The 24,567-nt window shown below is 37.5% G+C and overlaps 1 protein-coding gene across 5 annotated transcripts in view; it reads right to left on the reverse strand.

Moving 5' to 3' along the window:
• Nucleotides 1–24,567, reverse strand: part of CCDC91 (coiled-coil domain containing 91) — a 123,517-nt gene that overhangs the window by 81,727 nt on the left and 17,223 nt on the right. For 4 of the 5 annotated variants that reach the window (XM_061358178.1, XM_061358196.1, XM_061358161.1 and 1 more), the window contains exons 2-4: nucleotides 11,295–11,355; nucleotides 11,111–11,189; nucleotides 1,269–1,426 (exon numbers count right to left, since the gene is read on the reverse strand). In XM_061358178.1, the coding sequence (XP_061214162.1) occupies nucleotides 1,269–1,426; nucleotides 11,111–11,189; nucleotides 11,295–11,324 (267 nt within the window). In that variant the 5' untranslated portion in view covers nucleotides 11,325–11,355. Of the gene's footprint in view, nucleotides 1–1,268; nucleotides 1,427–11,110; nucleotides 11,190–11,294; nucleotides 11,356–17,929; nucleotides 17,954–24,567 lie in introns of those variants that run through there. The other variant, XM_061358170.1, reaches the window with a different exon arrangement.

Here is a 24,567-nt window from a genome sequence, read left to right on the forward strand (position 1 = left end):
AGAGAGGCAGATGAAGAGAGCTTTCAACACAGAAAATGACCCTGGCTGGCATCAGTCAAGAAAGAAAACAAACACTCCCTCTCTCTCAAGAGAAAAACAACCCAACTTTCAGATTTCTAAGAAATTTCCTCTGGTATCATTTGCATTTGGGCACATGCTCTCTTCACTTTTTATAAGCTTTCCCCACAACATTAGGCTGGGAACAGATACAAACCAGTTACTAATTCATTACTAAGACTGAACTACTGGAGCTTTACTAACCACAATCTTTCTGAAGGCGCAAACGCACAGATATTGCTCAAAAGAAAACCAGTAAGTCAGTTCAATCAAAAGAAGTATTTGTACAAGTTTTTTAAATAGCACTAGATAAATGCTTGTAAATGGTCAGACTACAGAAATCTGACTTAATTGTGAAGAATAAGAAACCAAGTAAGTGCTGAAAATGAGAGGGTTGCAAACTGCTAAAAATATTGATGGGTTCAGAGAAAGACAAGAGCACTTTCTAACTCAAGTATATGCTACTATGCATTCCGAAACAAGGAATTTTACAATCAATAAACTTGTTTAAATAGGTGTCACTGCAATCAGTGGCAATAAAAATTCACTTGGAAGGGTAAATCTATTTAATTCTCATCCATGGAAATCTACCTTTTGTGTGCTAATCTCCACACAGAAAATATTTTCCCTCCCTTGCTCATCTGTTTAGTTAAAAAAACCCACACTTTCACCCCTACCAAAGAAGATCAGTTCTTAGCAGTATTGCATCCATTAAGAGAGATCAAGATCACCTAACTAGGACTCTGTCAGATCACAAAAAAAAACCTTTACATGTAATGGGGGAGAAGGAGAAGTAAAATAGTCATACAAATAAAATTAATTTAATATTAAAAGTTACTACTTTAGACCTAAAACCGCTTGAGAAAGTATGACATATATGTACAGCCATAATCATTACAGCTTTACCAATAACGTAGTCTTTTTAGAGACCCTTCCTGCTATCGTTTCCTAATTTCATGCCTAGCAGTATCGGCATGCCTTTAACTTTTAGTAACTAACACAGATCCTCTTGCAGTCTATACCGAAGTACTATGGTGCCTTGCAGTTATAGGATTTAAACATAATCTAAAATTATTTTACTTCAAAGTCTGTACTACAAGACACCAAAGACCTTATGTTCTTAAAGGGCAACTCTTGGACAGAAAAGATACAATGCTAAGATATTTAATACATACTGTTCCCCTACTGAAACACAAAAATTGTGGTTTTACCTGTTCTTCAGGAACAGCAGGGTTTTTAACACTGGTGGCTGTTTTAATAGCTTTTGTCACATTATCACTTGATAAACTGAATGACTCAGTAGGAACCAGGCAGGAAGACGGCACCGAGTGCTCCAGGAGAACATCAGGAGATATATGGACTTCAGATACTAATGCAAGAAAAAAAAACAGAACACAGAACACAATACAAAGAAAACATTAAAAAAATACTGCTGGTTCTGAAACCTATACCTACCAAAATCCATCACACTAGCAAGAAGTATAGTCGTATCAATATAAGGTTATGTATCTCTTACAATCTACTTGCACAGTTCATGTATTTTTTAGTACCATCAACTTAAAGACATTTAAAACTGTACAGTCACACTAAATTCAGACTTGTAACTTACACAGAGATTTCACAAGACAACTGCCATCAAAAGCATCAATATTAACTTTTGTCTTTTTTGCTTTCACATACCCTTTCAGCTTCGGCACGATCTTTGATCAGTTTAGGTCAACTGTAAAAAGGTACTTAAAATTTCCTAAGGTTTGAAATTTTAAAGGTAAAAAAACCTCAACTGCCTTTGAAGACACAAACAGCTTACCAAGACACATGATAAAAGCAGGTTTATCTTTTATAAGAGCTCAAAAGATAAAGTAAATAACTTTCTAGCTAAGAAAAGTGTAATTAATACTGAAGTGAGAGCTCTTCCACAGCAATTTCCAGTTATGCCATAAAAATCCTGAATAGTGGATCATTATTACCAACTCAGCACAAAAGAAACTTGAGCACTTTTATAAAAGTTTCAGACATAAAATAAATAAAAAGAACAGAGAAGAGAAAGCTTTGCCCACATTTTGGCCTCTTCAGGAACCTGCTTGGTAAGGTTTCATGCAATAAACACTAGAGGGCAGGGGGGCCCAAGACTCTTGGTTGATATTCAAGGATCACCTGCTGCAAGCTCAGGAGTGTTGAGTCCCAACTACAAGGAAGTGCAGCAGGAGGGCAAGGAGACCTCCTTGGATGGGTAAGAAGACGCTGAGGAAATTCAGAGGGACGTGGAAGCAAGGACAGGTGGCCTGGGAAGAATACAGGGATCTTGTCCGGGAAGCTAGGGACAAAGTTAGGAAAGTTAAGGCCCAGTTAGAATTAAACTTGGCTAGGGATATTAAAGATAACAGGAAGGGAATCTATAGGTACATAGCAAACAAAAGACAGACTAGAGACAAGGTTGGCCCTCTCCAGAAGATATCAGGAGAACTGGATACCCTAGACTTGGAGAAGGCTGAGGTTCTTAATGACTTCTTTGCCTCATTCTTCACTGACAAGTGCTCTGACTGCACCACCCAAGTCTTGGAAGGCAGATGCAGGGACTGTGAGAATGATGACCTTGGGTCCACTGTAGGAGAGAACCTGGTTCAAGACCATCTTAAGAACCTGAATCGGCAGGAGCTGGCAAATTAAGTCGCTCAGCCACTGTCCATCATATTTGAAATATCATGGCAGTCAGGTGAAGCTCCCGATGACTGGAAAAAGGGAGATATAACCCCCATTTTCAAGAAGAGGAAAATGGATGACCCGGGGAATTACAGATCAGTCAGTCTCACCTCTGTGCCTGGAAAAATCTTGGGGCAGATTCTCCTGGAAAGCATGCTAAGGCACATGAAAAACAACAAGGTGCTTGGTGACAGCCAGCATGGATTCACTAAAGGGAAGTCCTGCCTGACCAATTTGGTGGCCTTGTATGATGGGGCTACAGAACTGATGGACATGGGCAGAACAGTTGATGTCATCCACCTGGACTTGTGCAAAGCTTTTGACACTGTCCCACACAACATCCTTGTCTCTAAATTGGAGAGACATCAATTTGATGAATGGACAACACGGTGGATAAAGAACTGGCTGAATGGCTGCACACAACGAGTTGTGGTCAATGGCTCAATGTCCAGCTGGAGACCAGTTACGAGTGGTGTCCCTCAGGGATCGCTGTTGGGACCGGTCTTGTTCAACATCTTTGTCAGTGACATGGACAGTGGGATTGAGTGCGCCCTCAGCAAGTTTGCCGATGACACCAAGCTGTGTGGTTCTGTTGATACGCTGGAGGGAAGGAATGCCATCCAGAGGGACCTTGACACGCTTATGAGGTGGGCTGATGCCAACCTCATGAAGTTTAACCATGACAAGTGCAAGGTCCTACACCTGGGTTGGAGCAATCCCAGGCACAGCTGCAGGTTGGGGAGAGAAGAGATTCAGAGCAGCCCTGTGGAGGACTTGGGGGTGTTGGTCGATGAGAAAATGAACATGAGTTGGCAGTGTGCGCTCACAGCCCAGAAAGCCAACTGTATCCTGGGCTGCATCAAAACAAGCATGACCAGCAGGTTGAAGGAGGTGATCCTCTACTCTGCTCTCATGAGACCTCACTTGCAATATTGTGTGCAATATTCTGGTGTCCTCATCATAAAAAGGACATGGAATTGTTGGCACAAGTCCAGAGGAGGGCCAAGAGAATGATCAGGGGACTGGAGCACCTCCCATATGAAGACAGGCTGAGAAAGTTGGGGCTGTTCAGGCTGGAGAAGAGAAGGCTGCGTGGAGACCTCATAGCAGCCTTCCAGTATCTGTAGAAGGCCTACAAGGATGCTGGGGAGGGACTCTTCATTAGGGACTGTAGTGATAGGACAAGGGGTAAGTGGTTCAAACTTAAACAGGGGAAGTTTAGATTGGGTATAAGGAAGAATTTCTTTACAGTCAAGGTGGTGGGCATTGGAATGGGTTGCCCAAGTAATATGTGAATGCTCCATCCCTGGCAGGTTGGACAGAGCCTTGGGTGAGATGATTTAGTGTGAGGTGTCCCTGCCCATGGCAGGGGGGTTGGAACTTGATGATCTTAAGGTCCTTTCCTACTATAACTATTTTGTGATTCTAATATTCTACATTTTTAATTTAATAGCAAAGTTCTGCAACCTTTCATATAGCTACTGGTATTGTCCTTGCAGTAGACAAAAAGGTATGTCCATTTGCTTTAGAAAAAACAGTTTACATTATTGTTACAAATAGGTAAAACATAAGAGATGCCACTAGCCTGAAGCAAGGCTGAGCCTCTCAATATCTCTTTAATACTGCAGAAGTATGCATAACGCAGTGCAAACAAGTGTGTATGTTTGACCTAAAAGCATTCGAAAGGACACACTAATCCTTGAATCCAGATGCTCCGAGTCCTATCTTCTTTATCTCCCAGTTCTGGGATTCAAATTAACAGAGAGGAACACACAAACCTCATCTAAGAAAAAGAAGAAAGGAAGCAGACCACAAGACAGTATGGTAATTGAAGCAATAGTAGATTTGAACATGGAGAAAACAGGTGAGGAAAAAAGACAGTTGAGCATATTCTGGATACTTGGATGAAAACCCTATAGGACAGTATTTCAGCAAACAGAACAGGAACCACTTTAGGTAACCAGGACAAAACAAAGGATGGTGACACAACTGTATCTTTAACAGCAAACTCTTCTCCAGGATTGGAAATTGGCCTTTTTAGGCTGTGCTCCTGTCAAACCAGCTTGCTCTAACCATTACCTACTCTGATAGTTCAAATAGCAGTGAGATGACAGAGAGGATGACCTTTTTGCTTCTAAAAACACCAGTTATGTCTCTGTTCTATGCTATCATTTAATATCCTGAATTTTAGTTTGAAATCAATTTCCAACAGGTGGAAAACCAACTAAAATAATGCATCAGGCAATTCTGATTGACCAGACAAGTTGTTTCTTTTCCTAAACCCACCAACTCACAGTGACAAAACTAGCATGACACTGATCTTTGTGGGGTTGGCATTCACCCTTTGGTGATGATGACCATATCATAGTTCACATTTAAACAATTTATCACAGAAGTAAAACTAGAAACTGAGTCTGGATACAGATGAGGAATGGAGACTCCTTAAAACTTAAGGTATTCATATATTCAGTGACATCCACACTAGATATAAGACTTTATTTTTCAGATAATACAGTTTTATGTGGAATCAAGCTTTCAGTGATTCCAGTTATTGTAACGAATGCTTCACATTTTGAGGGGGAACAAAAAGCAGAAACAAAAAACCCACCTCTGAAGTTGGCAAAATAAAGTCTGGGAAATGAAGAGCAACAATTGGTGACCACCTCTGAATACCATGGTTTAAAATTATTCAGCTAAATACATGATCTTGCAGAAGACAAGAAAAGGCGGCAACTCTCCAAGGTATCATTCAAACATCTTTTTCGCAAAATCTTTTCACTTCCAGCAGTGTTCAGGATTCATAAATTAGACATTCCTAGAATTACATGTAATTCTATGTCTGTAATTCAAGCTCACTTAATTCATTCCTCTTGTGTATATACTGGTGAAATTGCATTAGCATTTTAGTTCAACTCAAAATTTGGTTTTGAAGATGACCCCTCCATAATTTCCTGCTTGCCATGCCTTAGTTATCATAATGGAACAGTTTCAGAACTCCCAAAATGAAAACTTGCCTCTGATAAAAATGTCTGACTGGAATCCAACAACTAATGGACATTCAAGTCCACAGCACCAAGATAACACTAGTCTGAAATAAAACTCCTGAAACACATGTAGTATGAATATTGGCTTCTCAGCACCACTTATAAACCTTCTCCAACTGCTGCACCACCTGCTATGATACACAGTCATACACTATTGATTTCCTATTATTAAGAATATTCTGTAATAGGTTTGTATGTAAGAGCTGACCGAACTAATAGAAGAGATCAGTAACAGCCTGCAATCTTGCTCACACAAGAAAAAAATCTGTATCTCTATCTTACTAATGAAGCTCAAACAATTATTAAAATCCTAGGGAATCAAATTCTGAAAACAAAATACAGATGAACATGAACTATTAGATCACATTCCATACTTCATACTGAGCTTCAGACTGAAGACATTAGATATGAAATCTATCACTGAACAAATAAACATGAGTAACATTTACTAATTGGACGTTATTTATATCCAGCAATTAACAGATGGTTTGCCACCAGAGCCATGAGCAACAGACCATATAATAATTCTTTCACATACTTTTGTAGAATGTTGTAAACTACTTGTAGTACACTTCTCCCACAGGCAGGTTTCAGCTGTTAAAAATAAAAAACCACAGGAGACAAAGACTGTATTTCCATCCTCAACTACCCATGTCTTTGATGATAGAATTCAATGAGCCTTTAAATTATACTGTACACACTGTAAATTGTACCACTGAACATTTTCAGTTAAAACTAACATTCATATAGACTGGGTTTGTGTATCCAAATTTCACTGATCTGCTTAAACCCCAGGGCCACACAGCTGCTCAAGCACAACTGTAAGAGACAGAAAACTGTATTCTACAAGGCAGGAATTTCTGTCAGCTGTAATGTCAGAGCTAGAACACAGGGATCTACAGCCTGCATAACACTTAATAAACAGCTTAGGGAAAAATAAACTGAAAATTACCAGGTTTACAAATGTCAACCCATTTATTTTGCCAATACACAGCAAACTAGCACAAAACAGAATATGTCACATGCATTCCAAAAGACGTCTGTAACACTCATTAAAATTAATCATTAAAAACAGTGAAAAACAATTTATGAAGGAAGAGCAGCAGAATCTGTTAAAAATTCTTCTTTTCCTATGAAACAAAAAGCATCAACTGATAAATATAATCCCAAATCAACAAAGTATTTTCAGTACTTACACTGCTTTTAGCTCAATGTAAATGGAGAACTACTAGAAAGGGTTAAACTGCTTGAAGAATGAGTAGAGGGATACATTAATAGATATCAATTGACACCCAATATGCCAATAATAAATGTTGTGTCTTGGATGGCATGCATAGTATTCTGCAAAGCTGTAGGAGCTTTAGTAGTTTCCTTAGCAATTTTCCCTTTCTTTTCCTTTTCAAAACCAACACTTTCAATCACTGTATTTGCAGATCACTGATTTACCAGAATGAAGCACATTTCCACATCTGTTATGGCATTAGAATCAGCAAGTACATGTCTACATAAGGTGATAATAATTTCTCTGTTGACTTCAACAAGCTTGAATGTCCTCCTACCAACAGGAAACACTTGGCTGCTTCTTTACACACACCAGTTTACATCAACATATAGACAGGAAAGAAAAAGCACTTTAATGTACTTTCAAGACGATTTGTTGTAGTTCACAGCAGAAAGCTCTTCCCCATATTTTAGTCTTCCAAAGCCAAACTACTCCAGAAAATAAGTAATTACATACGCTATTGCAGCAAGTTAAATGAAAGGCCATATGGAAATACTAATTTTATTTCCTAACTTCTTCTTAAAGTAGAACTTGTACACAGCTACCAAAAGTTTACAACACTGCAACCATCTAGTTGAACCTCAAACACAAATCTTTCAGTATTCAGCGACTACACAACATAAGAAAAGTAAGAACTCATTCTCATCAGTCCTGCATTGTTTTTCTTAAGACATGGGTTTCCATAAAACTGCCAAAATATTCAGGCAATATAACTGTCTTTTAAAGCAGTTTGGCAGCTATAAGGAAGAGAGAGAGGGAGGTGATATGTATTCTAATAAACATGCGACAAGACATCTTTTAACTATTCCGATCGTCAAATCTGAAAAGTTATCCGACTCATTTTTAAAGCCGCATACCCCAAGTATAGCAAATGTTAGCAAAAGAAAATGACCTTTCCAGAGTTAAATGAGGCTGTATTTCATTCTCAACAAAGACCTCTGAACCTGTCCAATCATGGCAAAGAATGAAACGAGTTTCCTCCAATCTCCTTAGGGATATCTTAGTTTCCTACTATTTTCCACCCCTCCATTACCCCTCCCAAATTAAGATGCTAGTATTCTGCAGAGAAAAAAAATAAATTATGAAAAGAATTGAAAACAACTATTTCAATAAAACAGCTGGAAACAGCACCTTTCAAGCCATGCAAATTAAAAATAAAACAGGCACTTCAATACTCCAGTGCATGCTTATTGAAATGAGAACTGACATCGCCCATAATAATTAATACAACCTCTTAACTTCTGCTATCCAGAAGGACCAGTGATAAGACACTAGAATATTCCATAATTTATTTTAGAGTTCTTAAAAACTTATTTTTGTGTTAGTACTGAACGATGTTTAAATCTGAGGATTAAACATAAGGCTTCATACTCTGTCACTGTTCATAGACAGATCTCATCTTTCCAAAGATCAGCTTTTTATTCTCAGAGTGTTTTGTTGGTTGGCTCTTCTCTTTTTCAACTTTACAAACACAAGCCAAGAAAACAGTGATGTCTGAGTAGTTCCCTCACATCTCTCCAAAGTCCAGATGATGGGTGTACAATAGTGATTCTTCTTAGCACTTCATATTAAGGCTGGATAGAAAAAAGGATATCCATCACATATATAATGACACTAGGTAAGAAGGATTGCTCATTTCTATCTCAGATAATCAGAAGGAATAGACCCAAAATAACAGCTGGTTCTTCGGACTTTGCTAACAGTAGTAGCAAAGACATCTAAGTAACCCCACTACACGCGTGTGTTATTTTTCTTTCACTACTTCCTCATTCCTCCGTACTCATAATGCATACTGTCTCACAGAGCTGATGTCTTTGGACCAGCCCTACTCTCTGTTTCAATGTTTATACAGCATTTGATATAATGGGTTCAAAATAAAACTTGAAACCATGAAAGACTAAAAAGTAAACAGATTTTTTTTCTCCCTTTTATCATTTAGAATAAAACCAGTATAAACTTTTTCTATTAGGTGACATTGCTAGATAAACATAATGGAAAGAGGTGCACGCTTTCTGGTAGTTGTCCTAGTGGAAGGGGAAAGAACAGTATATTTCTGCTGTATAAATTCTTATTTTTCTCGCCTTCTGAAGCACCAACCACAATTGAAAAACATTTTTTGATTTGGAGTGCACAGAAAAATGCACAGAAAAAAAACTATTTGCACATACCGATAAACATTCTATCATACTTTAAGCTTATTGAAAAAGTGAAATCAACTTTCAAATAGATAGCAAGAAGCTCAAGACAAAATTAAACGGCAAAAATTCCTCATTGTAATCAACACTGGGGCTCTAGAAATAATACCTGATTTTTTCCTTCATGCTGAGAAATAGTGCAACAGGTTACAGTGTTGCTTTGTAACTCTTTTCATCTTTCAAATATCAAGGATGCAGAAAATTTATGGCTCCATAAAGTTCACTGAATCTTGGGTATACATAATGGTATCACACTTGATAGCACCATAATACATTTGAGTTTCTTACATTTTTCAGCAAACTTTACTGACTGAAAAATTGCTAGGTTAAGAGAAGAACAACTTATATATAAACATAAATAACACTGGGCAGACAAACATTAACTTACAAGTCAATGCCTAACAAGCATTTTGATTGATGCTATTGATATCTTGCCCCTTGCAATAAGTTAAATTATTCACAGCAACATTTGAATGGAAAAATCACGTAAACGGTTTTATATTAATAAGATGTTCTGAATGCAAGGGGTTTTCTTTTAAATACCTTGGCACAACTTATCCTAAGACTTCTGTGTCACTCACAAATCATATGAAAAGCTTCCACGTTACTTCCAAATAATTTAAATTGTGCATGCCTCGCTAGATATAAGTTAGACTTCATGAGACGGGCACCACACAGCTATATTGGATTTAATTTAAACACATTCAAATATGATAATGAATTTACGGATTTTTGAGTAACAACAGTCAAAACAACAAAATGAATAATAAAGTTATTTGGGAACTTACAGTTTCCTTATTTTCATAGAATCATAGAATCAGCTAGGTTGGAGAATGCAGTCATTGATACTGCTACCTTTTGCAAATCTTATTTGATTTTTATTAGTTTTCTTTTACTTTAGCAACAAATAAAACTATTCTGGAATGGATGAAAGCCAGTAGCACCAGAAATAAACAAACCATTTCAAGATTCTGATTTATGGGGATTTCATATTTACACAAACCCCTGTCTTATTTTTAAAATTATAATTATTTTTCTTAATTTGTTCCGCATAATTATATAGTAAGAGTTAGAAATCTTTAGCTCCTGACTAAAGAATAAAATGTGTAGGATTTTTTTATTCAATGCTACTAAAGTGATGTTTTTTTCTGCAAAAGTAGTGAAACTGAGACTAAATTCTCAGAACAAAGATCAACTGGCAATCAAGTAACACCTCCTCAATCTTTTAGTGCTGCTGATACTGTACATTTATCTACTATTAATGACCTTTTATTAATTTCTTAAAATTCAGACATGCACTGGGCACTTCTATAAATTAAAAAAAATAGCTCCATAATGTTTCAGCTTCCGCGTGAGATAAAGGATGTATATTTTTTAACTTTAAAAACTTAAATAAAAAGAAATGCCCCCCCCCCCCCCCAAGCAACTAAAAGACTTCAGCACAATCAAAGAAACATAATGGAAGAAGAAACATGTTCAAGCCCTACTTTTAAGTTTACTTTTTGTACGTTTTCCGTTCATTTGCAACAGACCTTCCATACTCAAAAGTAGGAACATCGTTTGAGTGACGAAGCTGTTTCTTCTTCCCATGAGATGCCAATCAGCCTTTGAACTGGGTAAAATGTACTTGTCTTTCATTCCTCAAGAAAGTTTAACTCTGTGCAGCTTCCCAAAATAATTACTCAGGAACATTATTACGCTAGGTTTTCATCACTTCCTGTTCTTTCATTGTTTCATTATTCTTTCACCCTTCTGAATACTAATATTTACAGTGAGTACAGAAAGACAGCAATACATTATTAAGAGTTTTTCACAGTGATTTTTATCAATACCTGTAGGGAATGCTGCCCAAGCAATAGCAGGGGAAGTAGTCTGCTTTTCACCATTTCCAAATTCGTAACTCTCTGCTGCCTAGAAGCACACATGAAAAGTACATATTTTATAACATGCTATAAATACCTTTAAAAATAGTTGAAAATAGTTATATTTAAAAATTAAGTCATCCAAATAGCATACCTCAAATCCTCCAAAGTCATCGTCATCCATTTTTCAACTGGTATCAGAATATAGCAGAAATCTTGATAAAAAAAAAAAACAAAACAATACCAAAAACCATTAAATTGTTATATCCTATTTACTCATAAAATACCAACAAAACCTGCAAAACCAAAGGTATGGTGTTAGCTTTAAAAGGCAAAGGCAAAGCAACATAAAAGAAGTCATTGTTGTCACATCATAAAAGTATGAAGTAATAAAATGCTCTACACTGCAGGAATATGGCTATATTTCATTGAGGAACTGCATTCCTCTCATAAGGGGAATGTGCTGACATTATGATCAACTAGAAGTCAAATGACAAAATGACTCATATATTTGTTCTTCAGTTAAAGGATAGGTGAGTAGAGACCTTTTGCTTGAATACAACTGCTATTTGGCTCATCTACGTGCTCTTCATAACCTCATCACCTACTCATTTGGAAATGAATATTCAGTCTTTCATCCAAGTACTCCTCTTCACAGGTTACCTGAAGTCTTCCTAATTTACAAGTTCTTCAAAAGATCAAGGGACCGAAATAAAAACTTTTTCACACGGAAGATGCAAGGGCTAGGACTACAAGATGTCTTTTAAAAAACAATTTTTATTTATCAACATAATTGAAAACATTGGGTGTTTTATGATAGAATTTTAATAACTTCAAGGGAAAAGATAAGCACTGCCCGCCAGTATTTTTCAAAAATCTTTTGAAAGAAAAAAAGTAGAAATAGCTTTCCAAGACAGGAAACCAGCAGGACTGTACTTTAAAAGCTGTATTTATTGCCCTCAAGTATGAAACAAACAAGGAAACAAAACAAATAAAAAACCAAACAGGCAAAATAAAAGCAAACAGACAAAGTAGTCAAGGAAGTAGGATTTCTGACCATCAGATTCCAAAATGAAGACTTCATTAGTAATGAAAATAATCCAATTTAATGCAGTCGCAATCTACCATGTACTTCATAGTTCTGTCTTTATGATTTAAAATATAAAAATATTTTCCATTGTTAAACTGTTTTTGCAAATCAGCACTGCGATTAAATCAGAATAGATTTCCTGCTTTTCCCATCTCTCAGCTGCCTAGCAACATCAGCACAAACTGCAACTTAGAAAAAGACTGTGGTGAATTTCTGGAAATTTTCTGCTACCACAGAGGTCCTTCCCCAGGCTTCATGGAGGGACTGATTTAGATTTTACAAACTGATCAGCATTTTTGAGTTGTAGCCCTGAATTCTGTGGCATTTTCATATATTTATAGTTAAACTGCAGTTCCTTTTACAAAAATGCAGGATAAGTTACTCAGCTAATGAAAGTAATTCAAGATGTACATGGCCGTTTAAACAAAGGTATTATATTGTGTTTAAAAAGAAAAATATCTTTCTGATATATGAGTGAAGGATGATCCAAAAAAAAACTTTAAGCTTTATAGAATGTGAAAATGTTCATAAAGTTAACTTACTTCAGTTAAAATAGACTTTAGGCTAGAGAAACTTTTATTACTGTGAAAGCACATACTCAGAGAAAGAATTCAAAGGGTTTGGAGGAAATCTCCAAATTCAAGTATTAGAATCTCAGAAGGAGACACTTCAGCTGATACCCACTGCTGAAAATCACCCCCAAGAAACACTTCAATCACATCTTCCAAAATTTAACAAAATAATTTCCAAGTCCTTATTGATGACTTTAGTTTAAATTACCACTATCACAATGTAAGCACACAGAACTGGATAAATTATTGTCCAATATTCGTATGTAGTAAAAGAACTAAATACCTTTTTACTGCAAGCACTTTTGTGCTGTTTTATTTCTTAAGAACTTCAATATACAACTCAAAAAAAAAAAACAACACATGTAAACACAACCAATAGCAATGGAATTTGTGTAGATAGAACATTGCAGACAGCAGTGTGCAAACAAGCAAGAACTCAACATATTCGTGCTCCCTACTATTAAATACCATTCATAACAGACAGGTGATTTATATACCTACTGCAAATTTCAGCACTGAAGTATCCATCAGAGCAGTCAGTTGGAGAAAGGCAGCCTTTCAAAAGGCAAAAAGATATTTAAGATATACACTACATATCACATCAACAGCTCCTACTGACTTTACCCAAAGCTACTTCAAAGGACCACAGCAGATTTTCTTCCCCAAAAGCAAGACATTATTCCCATCATCTCAGAACTGGTTATGCCTCAGCCAGAGAAAGCATATTCCATATTCAGCACTGCGTTTTGAAAAAGAAACTGGAACAAGTTCAGTGGATTGCAAAAGGGCTTAAAGCAATTTTGGAAAGGCATGTTAAAAATCATAGAACCATAGAAAAAAAATATGACATATTTGAAAAATCAACAATGATATATTTGAAAAATCATGGTAGTCAGGTGACGTTCCTTATGACTGGATAAAGGGAAATATAACCCCCATTTTCAAGAAAGGGAAAATGGATGACCCAGGGAATTACAGATCAGTCTCACCTCTGTGCCTGGCAAAATCTTGGAGCACATTCTCCTGGAAAGCATGCTAAAGGCACATGAAAAACAACAAGGTGCTTGGTGACAGCCAGCATGGATTCACTAAGGGGAAAACCTGCCTGACCAATTTGGTGGCCTTCTATGATGGGGCTACAGAACGGATGGACAGGGGCAGAGTATTTATTGTCATCTACCTGGAGTTGTGCAAAGCCTTCGACACTGTCCCACACAACATCCTTGTCTCTAAATTGGAGAGACATCAATTTGATAGGTGGACCACTCGGTGCATAAAGAACTGGCTGGATGGCCGCACACAAGGAGTTGTGGTCAATGGTTCAGTGTCCTGCTGGAGACCAGTAATGAGTGGTGTCCCTCAGGGATCGCTGTTGGGACCAGTCTTGTTCAATGTCTTTGTCGGTGACATGGACAGTGGGATTGAGTGCGCCCTCAGCAAGTTTGCCAATGACACCAAGCTCTGTGGTTCGGTTGATATGCTGGAGGGAAGGAATGCCATCCAGAGGGACCTTGACACGCTTGTGAGGTGGGCTGATGCCAACCTCATGAAGTTTAACAATGACAAGTGCAAAGTCTGATATCTGGGTTGGGGCAACCCCAGGCACAGCTACAGGCTGGGCAGAGAAGGGATTCAGAGCTCCCCTGTGGAGAAGGACTTGGGGGTGTTGGTCGATGAGAAAATGAACATGAGCCGGCTTCAGTGTGCGCTCACAGCCCAGAAAGCCAACCGTATCCTGGGCTGCTTCAAAAGGAGTGTGACCAGCAGGTCGAAGGAGGTGGTTCTGCCCCTTTATTCTGCTCTCGTGAGACCTCACTTGGAGTACTGTGTGCAGTTCTGGTGTCCTCAACATAAAAAGGACATGGATCTGTTGGAACAAGTCCAGAGGAGGGCCACGAGAATGATGAGGGGACTGGAGCACCACCTGTATGAAGACAGGCTGAGAAAGTTGGGGCTGTTCAGGCTGGAGAAGAGAAGGCTGCATGGAGACCTCATAGCAGCCTTCCAGTATCTGAAGGGGGCATACAGGGATGCTGGGGATGGACTCTTCATTAGGGACTGTAGTGATAGGACAAGGGGTAATGGGTTAAAACTTAAACAGGGGAAGTTTAGATTGGATATAAGGAGGAAATTCTTTCCTGTTAGGGTGGTGAGGCACTGGAACAGGTTGCCCAGGGAGGTTGTGAATGCTCCATCCCTGGCAGTGTTCAAATCCAGGTTGGATGAGGCCTTGGATGATATGGTTTAGAGCGAGGTGTCCCTGCCCATGGCAGGGGGGTTGGAACTAAATGATCTTAAGGTCCTTTCCAACCCTAACCATTCTATGATTCTATGAGTCTATCAGTACATGTGCATTCAGCTCTAAAAAATGTTTGAACAATTTCTTATAATTGTTCTTAATTGGTAACAATGCTGAATTCCACCCCACATTCTGGTGGTGGATGCAGCTCTGGTATTAGAAAACAGCAGCACTAATTTAACACTTCAGACAGCACTGCAACAATTTCGGAAGCAGGATTTTATAATCACTCATCTATTCCAAAACAGGTAATCACTTTTTTCCTCACAGACTAGGAACATTATTTGTAGTACCAGAACAGGAAAGAATACATTAAGTGCTGACAATCTTCATAAGGATTTAAGAAATAACACAAGAAGACAAAACAATCCACACGGTCTTACTATGACTAAATGTGGTCTCTTAAAATATGCCTGATACTGGAATTAAGTAACTGTAAAATTGGGCAACAAGAAGTCAACCTCAAAATTACAAAGTTATGGTTGGAAAAGACACAGTAAGCCCAGCCCATTTCCAAAACACTATAGCTCTCAAGACATCCATGTCCTAAAATGCTGGAGAAGCTCTCCAGTCACATTCTTGTGAAAAGAAAGAAACTTCTCATGGGTTACGAACATGTAAGCCACTGCATTTTCAGTAGATCTTATCAACAAGTTTATATTTCTCAGATCACATAATAATTTAGGCCAGAATTCAGGGCAGCAGGTCATCCAAACCAAGCTCAAAGCAGGTTCAGAACTGCATTCAGATCAGGTTGCTCAGGCCTTTCTTCTCCATGACTGGCAATAATGCATGATGAATGTATTCAGACACAGACAGTTGTGAATATCTAAGATGCCTGAAAGCTTTCCCACAAAAAACTCAGTCACCAAACCCTGACCATCAGTTTAACATAGGCCACAAGAACTTTTGTGAAATGCACCTACCTAGCAGACATACCAAGGTCTTTTGTTGAAACTGTAGGCTCCAAAAAGCCAAGATAACTATCAATTTTAAAAATAAAACACAACAATAACATAAAAGTCACCATTTAAGAAGCATATATACCGAGAATATCTCTGTGAAAAGGAGAACTCATGATAAATTTCTTTATCACAAAGTTCTAACCAAAGTTCTTTTTTTATTATTATTAAAGCAGCTGACAATTCAATAAAATTGAATGCAGAATTTTCCTACAAATATAGCATGACCCATGTGGTTCACATTCACTTAGTGTTTTGTTATTTAACAAGGAGTCTCAACACTTGTAACAGAGAAAGTATTCTGTATTAGTTTTTAACACGAAAGCTCTTAACAGCTCCTAAATTCTGCATTAAATTTACAGCATTTATCATCTGTATCTAACAAGTAATGTATGTAATTGAGCAAGGGCTAACATCACAAGACCATGAAGACATGAAATCAGAGGGAAATTTAGGACTGCCTTTCAGTTTGGAAAATTAGACTGTATCAGTAATTACAATAAACATGATCTTAAAAATATATCTTTGAAGTAACAAAATTAACACAAGACTTTCATAAGAAACAGTTTCTGCCAAAGCCATAATAAATTAGTTACATAAAAAGAAATAAGGCTATTTTTTTCCTCAGAGATACCTCAAATATTAACAAATACACTACTTGACATGGAGTGCTCATTAATGAACATTGGATAAGCTATACTTTTTTGATGAGATATCTATAAGACTTCTGGCAGGAACCAAAGGTAAACAATATGCAGACCTTTTAAGAATAGAAATACAAACTTTTTATTATTTCAGAGAATTAAGTGCTGAAATAAACTTGGAAATTGAATTAAGTTTTCTACTATTAGAAGGTGAGAGGGGTGCATTATGAGTCTTAATTTTTGGTTTGAGTTGTGTTGGGGTAGGTGGGGTTAAAGTAATTTTTAACCACAATACTAGGCAAACACAGCTTCAAAATTCTAAGAAAAAGGAGAAAATTAACTACTTTGGAAAACATTGTTCTATTTAATATTATTTGAACCAATGAAGTGTTGCCAAATGCATATAGCATCCGCATCTCTCCATATTAGGAGATGCAAACTTTGATTTTATGCTACATCAGAAAAAAAAAGAAAGCCTACTTTTATTTTTTCCTTGAAGTAGACCATCTAAGACCTTGTAGATGACAATACCACCCTAGTCATTCAAGGGCTATAAGCCCTACTTCTATCATGAAGCATCACCAAAATGCCCATGTTCTCCATCACATTACAGTGCGTATTCAGTCATATAATTGGACATGTGGAAATCCCTACCACCATGAAGCAGTATGCCTTTCAGCTCACATAATGAAAGGCACAATAATATGGCAGTTAGCACCTGTATTTGAACACCCGGCAGCAAGCCCAATCACACGTTAAAGAAGATACTTCAAGGTTATAGGGAAAAAGAACACAGAACACATCATAGTAATTTTTTCTGGAAAGCGAGGCTGGCTTGTTTAGTTTGGAGAAACAGAGGCTCGGGTGAGACCTTAATGCTCTGTACAACTACCTGAAAAGAAGTTGAAGGAAGGTGGGTTTCGGTCTCTTCTCCCAAGTAGCAAGTGCTAGGGCAAGAAGAAATGGCCTCAAGTTGCACCAGGGAGGTTTAGACTGGATATTAGAGAACATTTCTTCACCAAAAAGGTTGCCAAGTATTGGAACAGGCTGCCCAGTGAAGTGGCTGAGTCACCATCCCTAGAGGTATCTAAATGAAATGTAGGATCCAGGCCTTTAAGAAGGATGTAAGATTTTATACCCCATGATACAATATTTTCCCACTTTGATTTAAAAAAGCATTTTTAGAAGAACAATTATAGCATATGATTAGACACTAACATACCTTTTATAAGCATCATAAAGCTGGCAAGATTTTCAGCAACTGCATAAAATCACAAAACAAACCTTCAGCTGGATATAGTCTTCATTTAAAAGAAAAAAAACACCACCAAAAATATTCTTTACAAATCATATCCTCATATGAATAGTATTGAACTAATATGAGCAAAAATCTCCAAAATTCCACAAAAGTAAGTATGGAAATAATCTGTAAAATCAATTCCACAAAAATTTGTGGCTTAGCACTCATGGGCCCTCCCTTTCAGCATACACTTTTAGCGTTCCTAGACAGTGCTTACAACAGGGAAAAGCAGAAACTACTTTTCAGTCATTGTTACTAAACTCTACAGACATGTAAGATCACCAAACACGTAGTCTACATTTATGTATAAGAAAGAATGAATACAAACTGGGAGAGACATGCTTTCTCCTAGATCAATAAAAAGGTATGACCCTTAGGTCAACATCTAAAATACTACTCTGCTTGTGATTCAAAAATAATTGCAGAGGTTGACTTCCAAGTATTTCCTGAGGTAGAGATCTACCACATGCATGAACCATTTTTGTCTCTATACCAGGCCACAACCCATGGACCACATGAGGATTCCATGTGTAACCATAAGTACTTAGAGGACAGCATCATTAGAAGGAAAGACTTTGCAAGTATCACAGTGGTACTTTTAGCACATATTTTCAATTAAAAGGACTGTATACTTTGGCTTCCAAATGTCTTGGTTGCCAAGATCTATCTATGGCCATGAAAAAGAAAATAAATATCTAACAAGACAAACATGGATTTAATTACTCATCTCAATTGGTAAACTTCTAGAATTATATTAACACACACACTTCCTGACTGAGGATCTTTTCTACATTTTTGCCCATGATTCTTTGTTAGTGACTCCCAACTTTAAAAATGTAAGAATTAAAGAATTAAATTTAATTTAATTTAAAAATACCATTTAGCTTTCATTCTAGATTGTCAAAGACGAACTAAAATAAAACCTTACCAACCTCAGCACAGCTATGCTATCATAATATTATTCAACTTCTTTCTCTGTCACCAGTATCTATAGACTTAATTCTAACAACTTCCGTAACTCTAGATTTTACAGAAAGTCCTCACAAAGTCTTTAGTCTTCACCATGACTGGTTTCTCATGATCACAACATGGACAGATCAAGCTTTTGTTCCATTATAAAAATAAAGAGTCACAGTTAATTTTTAAGTTTCTGTAATGCCTCTATCACAGATATCTCTCTACTTCAAAAGCCACACACTTTTACAAAACATACATAAACTGCTATGAGAAGTCTGACAAATCTGATAGAATTCAAACATGCTTTCTGGAGAAAAACTTCTCCCCTCACCAAGCCTTCTCCCTTCCCCATTTGCCTCCTATAATTATCAGTATCAAGTCCAGACCAAAAATCTCTGCTACTCTGATTCAGAAGATTCATTTCCAGAGTTCTGTTTATCATCAGTGTGTGTTTGACAAAAAAAGTTTAGAAAAGCAGGATTTCTCATCCATTAACTAGGTCACAAACATAAGACACCAATGGACCTGCTAATGCTCAAGCAGAAGTGACCCCAGTAGGCTAAAAACTCTCATTCTTAATGTATCATTAATTGAACAAGAGACCATGAAACTGGATGCTGTTTCCAAAAGACAGAGCCAGAACTCGGACAGGTCTCAGAACTGCACAGCAATTAGGGCAAGATCCATTGAACAAAAGCTGGAATAATGAAAATTCTGATCAAACACTGGAACACTACAGACACTGCAGACTTCTCATCCCTGAAGATACTCAGAACTCAACTAGAAAGGGCTCCGAGCCACCTGCTCTAGTCGGATCTGCTTCATGCAGAGGTTTGGACTAGAAAACTTACAGCTGTCCCTTCCATGCATGGTCTATGATTCAATGATTTCAGTTTTATCCAGAAAGTAAAAAACCCAAAGAAACCAAAACCAAAAGAACAAAAAACCCTAAACCAAATGAACCACAAACTCTGGAATCTTACTAGTAGAGGCTGTAAAAAGTGAATCCACCTTTGAGATTGTTCTTCAGTTGAACTGTACTAATTACCAACATCTGTCCAGGATCCTTTTAGGCTTGCGAATGACGAATCAACTTCAAGAGAGAAGCATGAAAAGTACCTCCAGAAATCTTCACTGTTGCAGGAGGGACAAAATCAGCAAAAACCCAATGAAATATTTTCATCATGAGTTCAAAGAAAACATGGCTTACATAAATCTCTGTTTCTTGAAGATGTTTCTTGAACAAGGCTGTGGTGCACTTTCAGCATTTAAAAAAAATCTTGACAAAAAAGAAAGATTGCATTGGGATGCTTTCCTAGAAGTAGTAGAAAATTTCTAATTCATTAATTTGTTCAAAACCCTTCCTAAAAATCATTACATTTCATGATTTGACTGTGAATATGGCAAGACAGAAAAGTCTAACGTTTCATAGCTTCTTGAGCCAGTTTTACTAATCTCAGCCAGTATCTCTTGGCCTTGATTTGCTATTTAGTACTTCCCTCTCAAGAGAAGTGTTGGATATCCATTCCATACAGTTCATACAACTGAACTGCTTATCTTTTATATGCTTTATTTTTCCATAGTGCTTATTCATGTAACACAAGCTTTTTACTTAGAAGAAATGAATGGTACAGAAACATCCATTGTTAAGGGCTTGGGAATGCTAGGACAAACAGCAGTCTTTCTTCTATGGTCCATGTTTGATAGCTTAAGAAATAAAGGGTTTAAAAGTAAAATACAGGGTCATAGTTATTCCAAGTGCATTTCCACTTAAAATATTACTAAGCTTCAATAGACTAACAGTTGAAATACTCTGCTTCTCTATTCTTTTCTGTTAATAACCACAGTTCGTAAATGCAATGTTCTTTTTGCTTGCAAATCAAACTAATGCATTCAACTAGAATTTAGAAAGAGGTGTCTGCATGTATTGAGAAGCTTTCAAAAAGTAAAACCCACCAATTTTTGTCTCAAGGGAACTTTATAATAGAATTGGGTACCTGAAAATAGGTTTGGCACAATCTTAGTAACAGTTGGAGCATCACAGCAGCACAATATGAAAGCATAAATTTTTGAATACATGCTCATATGGATGTGTGGAAACCCGTACAAATAAATGTCATTAATAAAAGAATGCTCAAGTCCCTACATATTAAGTAGCAACATATCCTTTATAGAAAAAAGGTTTTTTTTTTAAATGACAACCAGGATAATACTAGATTTTTGGCACGATGCTCTGCCTCAGAAAGTGAGGTGTCGCATGAATCATCAATTATAAGAAGCAGCACTACTTCTGCTGGAAAAAGAATCTTTCATATAAAAACAAATAAATAAACAAACAAAAAAATCTTAAAATTCAGTACATCACTTGATACATAGTTAAAATGAGGCTTTTTCCCTTAATGAAAAATAAAATTGTAAAGGTCCAATTATAAAAGATGCTCAGTAAACCTCCTAGTTAAATATTATGACAGGGATATTGCTTTCCTTTAAGTTGCATATTGACAGTTTGCAAAAACTGTAAAACGACAGAATTTAGATAAAATTATTCTACCTTTATGTTAGAAAAGCTGACAGGTGACCATGGTAACTCAATAATGGAAAATAGGATGTGATACCAACTGTACAAAGTAAAAATAATTGTCATTTCTTAATTATTGCTATATGCCTCCTAATACATAGGAAAACTCACTTTTCCAATTAATAGAACTCTTCCCACTCAGCTTCCTCCAAACCCTGTAAGTGCTATACTTCTCACAGGAAAAGGGTAGTAATTTGAGGCAAAAAAAAATATCAATCTATTTCTCTGACACAAGACAAGTCCCTGGCTTTGCAAGCTCTGAATATACTACTAGAGTCAGAAAAGATCAGGCATTGCTTCCTCACACAAAAAATAATGCAACATCATTGTACCTTTTTCTCCCTTTGCTAACACTTGAAGACTTGATGACTTTTTTTTTTTTTCTCAGAAATCAAGCAGATGAAGTTGATTTTTCATGCTTTCCTAAACAGGTGGCTCAATTCATGGAGTAGCACCTCAAGATGTGATTTTAAATTAATTTTCATGACTCCTACAAAACAAACTGCAAAGGTTTCACATTGTTCAACTCCCAACCCTTAAAGAAGTAAAATGAAAATGCTAATTTGCTTTCCAACAAAAAACACTGCTGCCAGAACATCTGCGTATTTTTACCTTTTTTCTTCTTCCATTTTGGTCCATTCCTAAGCAGGTAACACAAGACTTTTATCACATGACCAAGTGGATATTATAATAAGTATATGTTAATAATAATAACATAATAATATGTTATCTGTTGCAATCAAGAAAAATGCATTTACTCCTCATGGAAGAAGTTGATTGCCACTGATGCCTTTGTAATATGATGACGAAGCTGGGAATAGAAATCATAGAGCAGGCTAGAATCAAAATGGGATTAGGGCTCAACACCTAAGTCCTTTTCAATCAGAACACAGTGCTTTAAAATTTCACCAAGTTGATTCTTTATACTTACTATGAACTTGTAGAATACTCCTCCAGTACCAAAGTTTTTGACCAAGATGGGTAGGCAGCTCTGTGCCCATTTCATAAAGAGGAAGGTATTTTCCAAGAGGTCCCATATTCAGCAAGTTACCAGGAAATTCAAGTAATTTAAGTATCAAGTACATGATGAGTGCATTGATATCAAGAACATTACTCAACACTTAACAATTAAGCAACAACTGTTTCTCATTCAATAGGAGTTAAATTCCCTCTACCCCCAAACAAACAGACAACAACATACCAACCAGATTCTCCACCCGTCCTATAATCCATTCAGTTTTGTCTCCTTCCCTAGCTGACCTACAAAGCTAGGCAGGAAGCACACAAAGCATGACTTTGAAGCACAAATCCAACAGTTTTATTTCCCGAGATCTGCACTTCTCCTCAGCAGTTAAATAACATCATATAATAAGGCTAAGCAAGCAGAAATAGAAAAACAAAACACACCAACAAACCACAACCAAAAAACCAACACATATTTTGCTATGTCACTAAGACAACATTGATCACCTTCAAAATGTCTCTGCCTTCTGCAGTACTTCTCTCTGCAGCAATGATGGCATTGATGGCAATGTGGTATTAGTGGAGTAAGGATATCCAAATTAGACTAGCATACACACACACAAGCCCCAGATGATTCATAAAACATACATTGCCTCACAGCTAAGATGCAGAATAAATTGCATGCACAAAGTTTATGAAGTATAGGTAATATATGCTCCCAAACCTCCATTCATCGCAACTTGTACCTAATCCAAAATGCTCCACATCTTCCCAGTCTAAGAAACTAATTGCTCTTTCTCCCATGTAATTTATTTTAAATCACAATTTTGCCTATCTTCGATGACCTTTTTGAACTGGAAATACATGCGTGCCTAATAGGTATTTATTCTGAAGGATAAAATGACCATGCATGTAGAATACATATACCAGAACAAAATAATCATCAAATCAAAGAAGCATAGAACGGTTTGGGCTGGAAGGGACCTTAAAGCTCATGCAGTTCAACCCCCTGCCATGGGCAGGGACACCTTCCATTAGACTAGTTTGCCCAAAAAGCCCATCCAACCCAGCCTTCTCTGGGCAACCTGTTGCAGTGCCTTACCAATCTCACAGTAAAGAATTTCTTCCCAGTATCTAATCTAAATCTCCCCTCTTTCAGATTAAAGCCATTCCTTCTTGTCCTGTCACTACATGCCTTTGTAAAAAGTCACTCTCCAGATTTCTTGTAGACCCCCTTTAGGTATCGGAAGAGTGCTATGAGGTCTTCCCTGTAACAAACTATAGTGGCCATTTATTTATTTATATCACAGTATCACAGTATGTTAGAGATAGGAAGGGACCTCAAAAGATCATCTAGTCCAATCCCCCTGCCGGAGCAGGAACACCTAGATAAGGTTACACAGGAACATGTCCAGGCGGGTTTTGAATGTCTCCAGAGAAGGAGACTCCACAACCTCCCTGGGCAGCCTGTTCCAGTGTTCCGTCACCCTCACTGAGAAGAAGTTTCTTCTCAAGTTTAAGTGGAACCTCTTGTGTTCCAGTTTGTACCCATTGCCCCTTGTCCTATCATTGTTTGCCACTGAGAAGAGCCTGGCTCCATCCTCGTGACACTCCCCCTTTATATATTTATATACACTAATAAGGTCACCCCTCAATCTCCTCTTCTCCAAACTATAGAGACCCAGCTCCCTCAGTCTTTCCTCATAAGGGAGATGCTCCACTCCCTTAATCATCTTAGTTGCCCTGCGCTGGACTCTCTCCAGCAGGTCCCTGTCCTTCTTAAACTGAGGGGCCCAGAACTGGACACAATATTCCAGATGAGGTCTCACCAGGGCTGAGTAGAGGGGAAGGAGGACCTCTCTCGACCTACTAACCACCCCCCTTCTAATACACCCCAGGATGCCATTGGCCTTCTTGGCCACAAGGGCACAGTGTCGGCTCATGGTCACCCTGTCGTCCACCAGGACCCCCAGGTCCCTCTCCCCTACACTGCTCTCTAACAGGTCGTTCCCCAACCTATACTGGAACCTGGGGTTGTTCCTGCCCAGATGCAGGACTCTAC

The sequence above is a fragment of the Neopsephotus bourkii genome, unplaced genomic scaffold (genome assembly GCF_033783945.1).
Source record: "Neopsephotus bourkii isolate Nb327-2 ecotype Australia unplaced genomic scaffold, CSIRO-AGI_Nbou_v1 NB_107, whole genome shotgun sequence".
NCBI lineage: Eukaryota > Metazoa > Chordata > Aves > Psittaciformes > Psittacidae > Neopsephotus > Neopsephotus bourkii.